Source organism: Glandiceps talaboti, chromosome 22 (assembly GCF_964340395.1).
Source record: "Glandiceps talaboti chromosome 22, keGlaTala1.1, whole genome shotgun sequence".
Classification (NCBI taxonomy): Eukaryota; Metazoa; Hemichordata; class Enteropneusta; family Spengelidae; genus Glandiceps; species Glandiceps talaboti.
In genome coordinates this window covers 9,729,888-9,742,542 of record NC_135570.1, presented here as the reverse complement: position 1 = coordinate 9,742,542, position 12,655 = coordinate 9,729,888, and the positions used below count along the sequence as shown (strand labels likewise).

Below are 12,655 nucleotides of genomic sequence, written 5' to 3'. Positions count from 1 at the left end.
CTAGCAATATTGCTTTAGTTATCGCCATCGCCCTGTTAGTGAACAACAACCATTGACAACATGTCGATTATTAATAATAATGTTAAATACAGGAACGTAGTGCCCCCACCATGTATATCATGTCCCTTTAGTCACCTGAAGTGACCCTGTCATTACAGGAACGTAGTGCCCCCACCATGTATATTGTGTCCCTTTAGTCACCTGAAGTGACCCTGTCATTACAGGAACGTAGTGCCCCCACCATGTATATCATGTCACTTTAGTCACCTGAAGTGACCTTGTCATTACAGGAACGTAGTGCCCCCACCATGTATATCATGTCACTTTAGTCACCTGAAGTGACCCTGTCATTACAGGAACGTAGTGCTCCCACCATGTATATCATGTCACTTTAGTCACCTGAAGTGACCCTTTCATTACAGGAACGTAGTGTCCCCACCATGTATATTATGTCACTTTAGTCACCTGAAGTGTCCCTGTCATTACAGGAACGTAGTGCCCCCACCATGTATATTATGTCCCTTTAGTCACCTGAAGTGACCCTGTCATTACAGGAACGTAGTGCCCCCACCATGTATATCATGTCACTTTAGTCACCTGAAGTGACCCTGTCATTACAGGAACGTAGTGCCTCCACCATGTATATCATGTCACTTTAGTCACCTGAAGTGACCCTGTCATTACAGGAACGTAGTACCCCCACCTTGTATATTATGTCCCTTTAGTCACCTGAAGTGACCTTGTCATTACAGGAACGTAGTGCCCCCACCATGTATATTATGTCCCTTTAGTCACCTGAAGCGACCTTGTCATTTCTACAACTGTCGCACTGTGACAAATTACCTAACGCACCCATTTACCAACTCGAAATCATGTTACAGTAATACTCTTGGCTACCATTCTTTGAGATTTGATATAGTTACTTTATTCAATAACACATGACATTGTGTATATATAGTACATTGCGCCGACTCTCGTTTTGTTTTTACGAAGTCCAATCATTGCCAGATATCGATGTCAATGACTTACAGATCATGTCACTTTATCTACACCCATGTGTCTGGTCTTTTGTTGACCCATTCCTTGATGGATGGCACAGCCTCAATTCGGTCCATGAGTGAAGACAATTTCGTGTACTTCTTCAGAAAATCTGGATTCAGTCTTCGTATGTAGTCACCCAAACGAGCATGGAATTTTAAATCAGCCCATGTTAACTGTAATAAATTATGTGTATATTGGAAAGGAATACAGGTAACATTTGTGGTTCTACAACTCACGAAATAACACCGATGCGTTTGCTTGCTTGTGGCAATCAGGAATTCATGCAATACTTAGCTTATACTTAGTGTTGGTAGGAGTTGTCAAAGTATAAACACCATGGGATCCCGGATCATCCCGTAAGGGCCGTAACCATGTTTATTGATTGGAACTTAACTGATACACGTTATAACAATGGCGTGAGCGACTGTTATTGACATATCAATATTTATTTTAACATATCCACAGATATAACAAAACCCATAAAATGGTCATTACTGTGAGTGTATTTACACCAGCGTCCATTGATAGCTTATATCAACATGTTGCAATAATATTTTTAGGTCGTGTCTATCTTAGTTAACTTTATCTATAGCTTGTTTTCCATAGTAGTATTTGACTCGGTTCCATAAAAAGTGATTACGCTACTTCATCACTGAATTCTGACGTTACAAACGATGACAAAAACAAGAGAGTTACTGAATTCTGACGTTACAAAAGATTCAAAAACAAGACTCTTACTGAATCTCCAACAAAATATTCATCACCTCCATTGTTTTCAGTCAACACACGTTCAAGGTTATCCAATCCAGTGGGAAGTTTATTTTCAAATACTTCTTTGAGGATGTCTGCCTAAAACGAAGAACATACAAAAAAATGTATTTCTGTTTGACAACTCACCTTTTACTCCGACATCGAACGTATGTTTGGACACTCTGAACTCTCGACGCCATCTTGATTCAAATCGGTGTCAAATTTGACAAGGGGTAGTTGTCAGTTTTGACATCCACACTCACTTGGTATATCTCGTGACCAGTACTTCTGACATGTTAAGTTTAATTTGGTCACGCCAACTTCGAGGCGACCACTGATAATCATTGCAGAGGCACATTGTACTGTCAATATAGTGCCAGCTGCAATTTATACACATTCTACATCAAAAACCTACGAGACATTCACATTACCGTTTCTCATGGTTGTGTTGGTACAGGAAAAATAATGAACGGGGCGTGTAAAAGACTACAATACGGGTCAGGGTACTGACTAAAAAGTATAACTATATAACTATACAAGTACACATTTTTAGCAACAGAGCCTACAAACTATACTTTAATATAACTTCATTCCGATAGGATGAGCGGCCAAATTGATAAGAAAACTACCCAAATTATTATAATGAAATACCTTCTTCTCCTCTGGACCAAAATAATATTCTTTTAATCCGAGCCACAAGTCCTCAATTTCGTCAGCAACCATATCAACTTTTGCCTTCTCAAGGTTTGTTTTCCCAGCAAGACCTGTTTTTTTTTAGAAACAAAACGGCTATTAACGGCTTTTTATTGGCTTTTAACTTCTGACCTTGCAGACGTATATATTAATTAGGCAAACGAAAAAAAAGTTTTGCTTCCGACAACATGACTTCAGAAAATAGGGTAGGTAGATCGGAATATAATTTTATTTTATTTTATTTTATTTTTTAATTTTAAAATACTTCGACCCAAGATAATATACTAATTGTCGGTGTTAATACTTCCTTGAGAGTTTGATGAGGTGTAAACGAAGCAAATGAAGACAATTATAAGTTAAAGTAGACGAACATGTTTTGCAGACTGTACTGTACTGTACTATTATAGTCCATAAAGACCTGGTTTCTCTCTGGAATACAATATTTTTTTAAATTGACCATATACCACAGATGAGGCAAAGGCATGAAGGTGTATACGGAAATAAAATTACATTGTTACCATTTTACCTTTTTGGATGCAAACAGACAGACAGACAGACAGACAGACAGACAGACAGATGAAGTTCTTCATATTCTAGTTCGCATGATCACATCATTTTGTGATTGGTTATGAATATTCTTGAAGAATAGTAGACGTTTTAAATGTATGGATGTCCATCTGTCTGTCTGTCTGTCTGTCTGTCTGTCTGTCTGTCTGTGTTTGATTAATGTAGATGCAATAGTAGTAGTAGTACATGTACTGCAGTAGTAGAAGTAGTAGTAGTAGCAGTTGTGGTGGTAGTAATAGTAGTAGTAGTGGTAGTGGTGGTGGTGGTGGTGGTAGTAGTAGTGGTGGTGGTGGTGGTGGTGGTGGTGGTGGTGGTGGTGGTGGTGGTGGTAGTAGTAGTAGTAGTAGTAGTAGCAGTAGTAGTAGTAGTAGTAGTAGTAGTAGTAGTAGTATGTGTATTAGAGTGACATGTAATCACATAACATAATAGTAACATGAATTGCTAGGGGAAATTTAGATGACTTACCGAACTCATTTGCAAGATAGCGAGCTATGGCGTGAGTTTGATACAGGGTATAAACACCGCCTTCAATTTCCAAAGCAGGAAGATGTTTGAACAAGAACGCTGGTAAAGAAATGGAAAGTAAAACATTCTCAATTTTCCATTAAAGCGATATTTATTTTAAAATTATGACCATATAATTTCACAACATCATCTGAAAGTACTTTACGAACGAAGTGCCATACACGTTCATTCCTATCATATATGGGTAAAGTAGTACTTGCTTTGAAAATTTACCTTCAAGAGAAAGACTAATTTAAGCAGAACATTCAACGTTTGTCATAATTCCCCCAATGAATTGTGTCTAAAAACATTATTTTGGTCTGAATCATTATTTTGGCCATGTAATTAAAAGGGCACAAGCTGGGTTTATAAGTATTTTTCGTAATTTTATGACAAGACTACCTGACATCTTGACGCGTATACACACTTTTGCCGTGGAGTCCTAGGTTTGTTTCATCCTTGTGCAAGGTTTGATTAGAGATGGTCCATTCATGTCGAAGTTAAATAAGACTACCCGCCACATTGACATGTACGCATGTGTGTTGTCTAGCTGCTACACCCTCGGGCAATTCGGATAATCCTCGGCTTTTGTGTGGTGACCTTCAGAGCACAGATCCAATATCCTACTAGAAAGTTGGGACACGTTCTGTGGCGTCTACTGTGTTTGTCTCACTGTTGTAAGATATTTGATGCCCACCCCAAGGGCCCAAGTAAAAAGTGTACACTCACTTAAAACTACCATATTACATATTGGTAGGTCTTCTCATTAAAGCAGTGTGTTTTGTATACTTTCGCCATTTTGAACTCACATGATTTAAACTTAGACCATTCTTTGTCATCTCTGTCCAGTCTAAAATCTTCATACTCGATCCCTGCCGCAGCGAATATTAATCGGATGACCTCACCACGTGCTCTACAATTGAAGTAAATGAGCTTGAACTTTGGCATGCTTGCTCTTCCAATTATGTCATATATTTGTGATGTGTCCAGGTGCTGATGACACAGACACTGCACAACGATCAAACATGTGACCTATGAAATAAGTAAAGAGTGGCCTTGACATACATCACAATGTGTGTCTGCCCTCTCAGTCAGTCAGTCAGTCAGTCAGTCAGTAGGTGCAGTAAACGAAGCTCCCTGTTCTAACGCAATTTTTCAGTAGTTGGACTATTGTTTTCGATCGGTAGCGGGAAGGGGAAGAATTGTGACGGAGAATTCCCCTGATTTTGATGCAGTGGGAGTGGAAACATACAACTACCGACGTTAGAGCGTGGACGAACGGAACCTGTTACAAACAGGGAATTTCAAAGCAAACAACTCAATTTCGTTAATAACACTTGGCACAGCATTTTGGAAGTACAGAGACTTGTATTACATTTCATCATTTGATAAGAATAGTTGTATGACCACTTTACATAGTAGTTTATGTTCACAAACAATTTCCAGTTCCCCTGGTATTTCATGTACCGTAGAGACCATAAAACTTCTCATCAAACTATGGCGTATAAGACAAGTTTCTGCTGTTCCATCATGCTATGTCAAGTGTACGTTATTAATCCAATTCAGTTGTTTACTTTCCCTGTTTGTAAAAGGTTCCGTTCATCTACGCTCTGATGTCGGCAGTTGTAGAATTGTTGAGAGGGGCGCACATTGTGTATGTCAAAATAAATTGTTGGTATAGTGGATAGTACAAACGTTTTCCTGGTGGGGAGTAGTAAATCATTATAAACACCTGATCTATATTGTGGGTTTTTGTTTTGTTTTCTTAGCTTACATGTGATAAATTGTGCATCATAATATTCAAGTGTTGGTTATCTAGCACTTTACAAGTGAAAATACGTACTGCAAAACAATAATTGTTCATTATTAGGAGGGCAGTAGACTGGCGGGTAAGTTAAAACCCAGCGGGAGGGAAGGAGAGAGGGCAGATATCGTTCACGACAAGTGAGTTCAGAGGGCACAAATGAACAGTTAATAAACACCCTCCCCGTAATTCTTTTGTGGGGGCGAGTCTATTAAAAGCATAATTTTGATCTGAATCAACACATAATTAAAGATCCACAAGTTGAGTTTGTATGTGTAGTTCATATTTAAAACGTGTTTGCAGTTTTCTACTTACTTAATTTGTTTCGTTCCTGCGTGGTGATCTGGTGATACTGTGTTTCAATGTGTGCTGGGGAGGGTGACAGACGCATGTCCATGGCTCTAAACTAGACTGGACGTGACGTAGTGATTACTTGTTTTCCCAATATATTTACATATCATTTCCTAAACCTTCAGTACAAAAGCAAACTTTTTTTACATATGTTTTTAGTTTTCTGCAATTATGAAATTGAGTCACTGATTTGGGCCGTGCTGCTTCACGTTGTTTCTACGACCCCAGAACACGATAATATCGAAATGTGAAGTGACTTACCTTCGTGACACAGATTTAACATATTTGGTATACAGGGTACTAGGAATAGTGATTTAGTTATCGCCATCGCCCTGTTAGTGAACAACCATTGACAACATGTCGATTATTAATAATAATGTTAAATACAGGAACGTAGTGCCCCCACCATGTATATCATGTCACTTTAGTCACCTGAAGTGACCCTGTCATTACAGGAACGTAGTGCCCCCACCATGTATATCATGTCACTTTAGTCACCTGAAGTGACCCTGTCATTACAGGGACGTAGTGCCCCCACCTTGTATACCATGTCCCTTTAGTCACCTGAAGTGACCCTGTCATTACAGGAACGTAGTGCCCCCACCATGTATATCATGTCACTTTAGTCACCTGAAGTGACCCTGTCATTACATGAACGTAGTGCCCCCACCATGTATATCATGTCCCTTTAGTCACCTGAAGTGACCCTGTCATTACAGGAACGTAGTGCCCCCACCATGTATATCATGTCACTTTAGTCACCTGAAGTGACCCTGTCATTACAGGAACGTAGTGCCCCCACCATGTATATCATGTCACTTTAGTCACCTGAAGTGACCCTGTCATTACAGGAACGTAGTGCCCCCACCATGTATATTATGTCCCTTTAGTCACCTGAAGTGACCTTGTCATTACAGGGACGTAGTGCCCCCACCATGTATATCATGTCACTTTAGTCACCTGAAGTGACCCTGTCATTACATGAACGTAGTGCCCCCACCATGTATATCATGTCACTTTAGTCACCTGAAGTGACCCTGTCATTACAGGAACGTAGTGCCCCCACAATGTATATCATGTCACTTTAGTCACCTGAAGTGACCCTGTCATTACAGGAACGTAGTGCCCCCACCATGTATATATATCATGTCATTTTAGTCACCTGAAGTGACCTTGTCATTACATGAACGTAGTGCCTCCACCATGTATATTATGTCCCTTTAGTCACCTGAAGTGACCTTGTCATTACAGGAACGTAGTGCCCCCACCATGTATATCATGTCACTTTAGTCACCTGAAGTGACCCTGTCATTACATGAACGTAGTGCCCCCACCATGTATATTATGTCACTTTAGTCACCTGAAGTGACCTTGTCATTACAGGAACGTAGTGCCCCCACCATGTATATCATGTCCCTTTAGTCACCTGAAGTGACCTTGTCATTACATGAACGTAGTGCCCCCACCATGTATATCATGTCACTTTAGTCACCTGAAGTGACCCTGCCATTACAGGGACGTAGTGCCTCCACCATGTATATCATGTCACTTTAGTCACCTGAAGTGACCCTGTCATTACAGGAACGTAGTGCCCCCACCATGTATATCATGTCACTTTAGTCACCTGAAGTGACCTTGTCATTACATGAACGTAGTGCCCCCACCATGTATATTATGTCCCTTTAGTCACCTGAAGTGACCCTGTCATTACATGAACGTAGTGCCCCCACCATGTATATTATGTCCCTTTAGTCACCTGAAGTGACCCTGTCATTATATGAACGTAGTGCCCCCACCATGTATATCATGTCATTTTAGTCACCTGAAGTGACCTTGTCATTTCTACAACTGTCGCACTGTGACAAATTACTTAACACACCCATTTACCAACTCGAAATCATGTTACAATAATACTCTTGGCTACCATTCTTTGAGAGTTGATATAGTTACTTTATTCAATAACACATGACATTGTGAATATATAGTACATTGCACGGACTCTCGTTTTGTTTTTACGAAGTCCAATCATTGCCAGACATCGATGTCAATGACTTACAGATCATGTCACTTTATCTACACCCATGTGTCTGGTCTTTTGTTGACCCATTCCTTGATGGATGGCACAGTCTCAATTCGGTCCATGAGTGAAGACAATTTCGTGTACTTCTTCAGAAAATCTGGATTCAGTCTTCGTATGTAGTCACCCAAACGAGCATGGAATTTTAAATCAGCCCATGTTAACTATAATAAATTATGTGTAAATTGGAAAGGAATAAAGATGTTAAAATTTGTGGTTCTACAACTCACGAAATAGCACCTATGCGTTTGCTTGTTTGTGACCATCAGGAATTCGAATGAAACAAGTTCCATGCAATACTTAGCTTATACTTAGTGTTGGTAAGACTTGTCAAAGTATAAATACCATAAAAAGTGATTACGCTACTTCATCACTAAATTCTGACGTTACAAACGATGACAAAAACAAGAGAGTTACTGAATTCTGACGTTACAAAAGATTCAAAAACAAGACACTTACTGAATCTCCAACAAAATATCCATCACCTCCATTGTTTTCAGTCAACACACGTTCAAGGTTATCCAATCCAGTGGGAAGTTTTTTTTCAAATAATTCTTTGAGGATGTCTGCCTAAAACGAAGAACATACAAAAAAAATGTAGTTCTGTTTGACAACTCACCTTTTACTCCGACATCGAATGTATTTTCGGGCACTCTGAACTCTCTATGTTAGCATTAAGTTCGACAACCATCTTGATTGAAATCGGTTTCAAATTTGACAAGGGGTAGTTGTCAGTTTTGACATCCACACTCACTTGGTATATCTCGTGGCCAGTACTTCTGACATGTTAAGTTTAATTTGGTCACGCCAACTTCGAGGCGACCACTGATAATCATTGCAGAGGCACATTGTACTATCAATATAGTGCCAGCTGCAATTTATACACATTCTACATCAAAAACCTACGAGACATTCACATTACCGTTGTGTTGGTACAGGAAAAATAATGAATGGGGCGTGTAAAAGACTACAGTAGGGTTCAGGGTACTGACTAAAAAGTATAACTATACACATTTTTAGCAACAGAGCCTACAAACTATACTTTAATATAACTTCATTCCGATAGGATGAGCGGCCAAATTGATAAGAAAACTACCCAAATTATTATAATGAAATACCTTCTTCTCCTCTGGACCAAAATAATATTCTTTAACTCCTGGCCACAAGTCCTCAATGGCGTCAGCAACCATATCTACTTTTGCCTTCTCAAGGTTTGTTTTCCCAGCAAGACCTGGTGTTTTAGAAACAAAACGCTTTTTATTGGCTTTTAACTTCTGACCTTGCAGACTTATATATTAATTAGGCAAACGAAAAGAAAAGTTTTGTTTCCGACAACATAACTTCAGAAAATAGGGTAGGTAGATCGGAATATAATTTTATTTTATTTTATTTTTTAATTTTAAAATACTTCGACCCAAGATAATATACTAATTGTCGGTGTTAATACTTCCTTGAGAGTTTGATGAGGTGTAAACGAAGTAAATGAAGACAATTATAAGTTAAAGTAGACGAACATGTTTTGCAGACTGTACTGTACTGTACTATTATAGTCCATAAAGACCTGGTTTCTCTCTGGAATACAATATTTTTAAAAATTGACCATATACCACAGATGAGGCAAAGGCATGAAGGTGTATACGGAAATAAAATCAAATTGTTACCATTTTACCTTTTTGGATGCAAAAAAAAGTTTAGGGTCGGGGGCTTAAACTAAAGTCGTTCGGGTTATCAGACAGACAGACAGACAGACAGACAGACAGACAGACAGACGGACGGACAGATGAAGTTCTTCATATTCTAGTTCGCATGATCACATCATCTTGTGATTGGTTATGAATATTCTTGAAGAATAGTAGACGTTTTAAATGTATGGATGTCCATCTGTCTGTCTGTCTGTCTGTCTGTCTCTGTTTGATTAATGCAATAGTAGTAGTAGTAGTAGTAGTAGTAGTACATGTACTGTAGTAGTAGTAGTAGTAGTAGTAGTAGTAGTAGTAGCAGTAGTAGTAGTACTAGTGGTGGTGGTAGTAGTAGTAGTAGTAGTAGTAGTAGTGGTAGTGGTGGTGGTGGTGGTGGTGGTGGTGGTGGTAGTAGTAGTAGTAGTAGTAGTAGTAGTAGTAGTAGTAGTAGTAGTAGTAGTAGTAGTAGTAGTAGTAGTAGTAGTAGTAGTAGTAGTAGTAGTATGTGTATTAGAGTGACACGCAATCACATAACATAATAGTAACATGAATTGCTAGAGGAAATTTAGATGACTTACCGAACTCATTTGCAAGATAGCGGGCTATGGCGTGAGTTTGATACAGGGTAACACCGCCTTCAATTTCCAAAGCAGGAACTTGTTTGAACAAGAACGCTGGTAAAGAAATGGAAAGTAAAAAATTCTCAATTTTCCATTCAAGCGATATTTATTTTAAATAATGACCATATAATTTCAAAACATCAGTTGAAGGTACTTTTCGAACGAAGCGCCACACACTTTCTCATTCCTATGCTATGTATGGTAAGGCATTACTTGCTTTGAAAATTTACCTTCAAGATAAAGATGGAAATAACCAATTTGAGCAGAATATTCAACGTTTGTCATAATTCACCCAATGAATTGTGTCTAAAAACATTATTTTGGTCTGAATTATTATTTTGGCCATGTAATTAAAGGGGTACAAGCTGGGTTTATAGGTATTTTTTCGTAATTTTATGACAAGACTATCTTACATCTTGACGCGTATGCACACTTTTGCCGTGGAGTCCTAGGTTTGTTTCATCCTTGTGCAAGGTTTGATTGGATTTGGTCCATTCATGTCAAAGCTAAATACCACTACCCACCACCTTGACATGTACGCATCTGTGTAGTCTAGCCACTAATCTAGTTCCTATACAGTATCGTTACGATTTACACCTCCACTCACAGTATAGTCAAAGTCAAAGTGGTCTGAGTCTAGAAGTAATTCTAACCAATAACACAGTTCCTCATAAAGTTAGTATTTATTGGGCCAGTATGTAATGTCCAACTATAGTATATTTGTCAGCTCAGGGTGCTACTTATACACTGTTTAGGTCACTATAGCAGTTGGGGTTCACTGACTGGATCAATAACATTCTGTGCTGTTTGAGGGACTTAGACCAGACGTAGTTTAGTTAGAACACATACAATTTCTTAACTGTCTGTGGTTAGAAACCACGTTGTCACCCAGACTAAGTTGCTTGACCTTCGGGCAATTCTGATAACTTTAAATGACGCCAAAGGCGCTGTCGATGGCATAATCTGAAGCTTTGAACAGGTACTGACCGTCCTCGGCTTTTGTTTGGTGACCTTCCGTGCACAGATCCGAGATCTTACAAAAGGCTATTATATGTGCTGTACATGTGGCGTCCACAGTAACTATGTTTGTCTCACTGTTGTGAAAAATCCTCCTCGACCCCCCCCCCTCCCCCCCCCCCCGAAGTAAAAAGTGTAAACTTCCTTAAAACTACCATATTACGTATTGGTAGGTCTTCTCACAAAGGCACTGTGTTTTATCATGGAAGTATAACCCACTTCCATGGTTTTATATACGCCCGCCATTTTGAACTCACTTGATTTTGACTCGGACCATTCTGTGTGTCTGTCCAGTCTAAAATCTTCATACTCGATCCCTGCCGCAGCGAATACTAATCGGATGACCTCACCACGAGCTCTAGCGTTGAAGTAAGTGAGCTTGAACTTAGGCATGCCTGCTTTCTGATGTTAAACTAATGATAAATCTTCCAATCTCATATATTTGTGAGGTGTGTAGGTGCAGTGACCGATGACAAAAAAGACAAAGAAAATGATGGCGGTTCGGACTCAGCTATACACTGCACAACGATCAGACATGTGACCATTGAAATAAGTAAATAGTGGCCCTGACGTATATAGTATAGTATAGTGTAGCATATTCTACTTGACATGAAATAATGTAAAAAAAAATACATTATCTAGAGCCAAAAACAACATACAGAAACAACAAAAACAAAAATAATAGATAATGGTAAATATATATAAAGCACTAAACTACAGTATATATATCACAATGTGTATCTCTCCCCCTCAGTCAGTCAGCACGACGGATGTTCTTACGCATTTTTTCAGTGGGCAATCAATTGTTTTCGCTCGGTAATGCCCTGGAGGGGAGCAAGCAAGGAAGAATTACTGACCGGGAGGGGAAGTGCTGATTTTGATACAGTGGGAGGGGAAAACGTGGAATTGTGGGACATGGAATTGACCGTCGTACACAATTGCACATTGTGTACGATGGTCGTCAAAACAAATTGTTGGTATAGTTGATAGCACAAACGTTTTCCGAAAACGGGGAGTGGGTAAATCATGGATCATTCACAATATACACCCCAGTCACCTGATCTATTTGGGGTTTTATTTTCTTAGCTAATGTGATAAATTGTGAATCATAATCATCAAGTGTTGGTTTTCTAGCACTTTACAAATGAAAATACGTACTGCAAAATAAGAATTGTTATCCATTGTTTTTGAAATGTTGCATCTTTATCAGCAAAATATCAAAAAAAGTGAAAGAATATAAAACCCATTTGTGGGGTAGGTAGCGATTCTATTAAAAACATCAGTTTGATCTGAATTAATATATAAAGGGCACAAGCTGAGTTTATAGGTATTCGGGTGTATTTGTTGCTGCGTATTTAAAAAGTATTTGCAGTTTTCTACTTACTGAAGCACACTTAATCATATTAACCACCACATTCAGATATAACCATAAACGATCCGATGACGTGATTTATCATACGTGTTAAAACATTTGCAAATTCCTAATTATTGTTATGTTACAAATTGGGAATTTACCCCAAGCACTTACTTAGGAAATTAAAAATGGGGTGGT

At 38.8% G+C, this 12,655-nt stretch overlaps 2 protein-coding genes across 3 annotated transcripts; both read right to left on the bottom strand.

Annotated features, from left to right (window-relative positions):
• Positions 1–928: 928 nt before the first annotated feature.
• Positions 929–4,575, bottom strand: LOC144452031 (hematopoietic prostaglandin D synthase-like). Of its 2 annotated transcripts, none has more exons than XM_078143029.1 (5): positions 4,365–4,575; positions 3,517–3,615; positions 2,443–2,555; positions 1,780–1,890; positions 929–1,214 (listed from the first exon to the last, which is right to left on the bottom strand). In XM_078143029.1, the coding sequence occupies exons 1-5, from the start codon at positions 4,501–4,503 to the stop codon at positions 1,047–1,049; spliced, it is 630 nt and encodes a 209-aa protein (XP_077999155.1). In that variant the 5' UTR covers positions 4,504–4,575; the 3' UTR covers positions 929–1,046. The 2 variants fall into 2 exon arrangements, with proteins under 2 accessions (XP_077999155.1, XP_077999156.1); XM_078143030.1 differs by having other exon boundaries at positions 1,070–1,214; positions 1,806–1,890.
• Positions 4,576–7,652: 3,077 nt separating this feature from the next.
• LOC144452032 (hematopoietic prostaglandin D synthase-like) lies at positions 7,653–11,624 on the bottom strand. The gene is made up of 5 exons (XM_078143031.1): positions 11,361–11,624; positions 10,045–10,140; positions 8,906–9,018; positions 8,247–8,357; positions 7,653–7,951 (listed from the first exon to the last, which is right to left on the bottom strand). Exons 1-5 carry the CDS (start codon positions 11,494–11,496, stop codon positions 7,784–7,786), a joined length of 624 nt encoding a protein of 207 aa, XP_077999157.1. The 5' UTR covers positions 11,497–11,624; the 3' UTR covers positions 7,653–7,783.
• Between the last annotated feature and the right edge of the window lie 1,031 nt (positions 11,625–12,655).

Coding starts and splice junctions, on each gene's coding strand:
- LOC144452031 (XM_078143029.1), bottom strand. CDS start 4,503: ATGCCAAAGTTCAAGCTCATTTACTTCAATTGTAGAGCACGTGGTGAG. Junction 2,556..3,516: donor CTATCTTGCAAATGAGTTCG/GTAAGTCATCTA, acceptor AAAAAAAAACAG/GTCTTGCTGGGAAAACAAAC. Junction 1,891..2,442: donor TTGGTCCAGAGGAGAAGAAG/GTATTTCATTAT, acceptor TCTTCGTTTTAG/GCAGACATCCTCAAAGAAGT.
- LOC144452032 (XM_078143031.1), bottom strand. CDS start 11,496: ATGCCTAAGTTCAAGCTCACTTACTTCAACGCTAGAGCTCGTGGTGAG. Junction 10,141..11,360: donor ATGGTCCGAGTCAAAATCAA/GTGAGTTCAAAA, acceptor TTTCTTTACCAG/CGTTCTTGTTCAAACAAGTT. Junction 8,358..8,905: donor TTGGTCCAGAGGAGAAGAAG/GTATTTCATTAT, acceptor TCTTCGTTTTAG/GCAGACATCCTCAAAGAATT.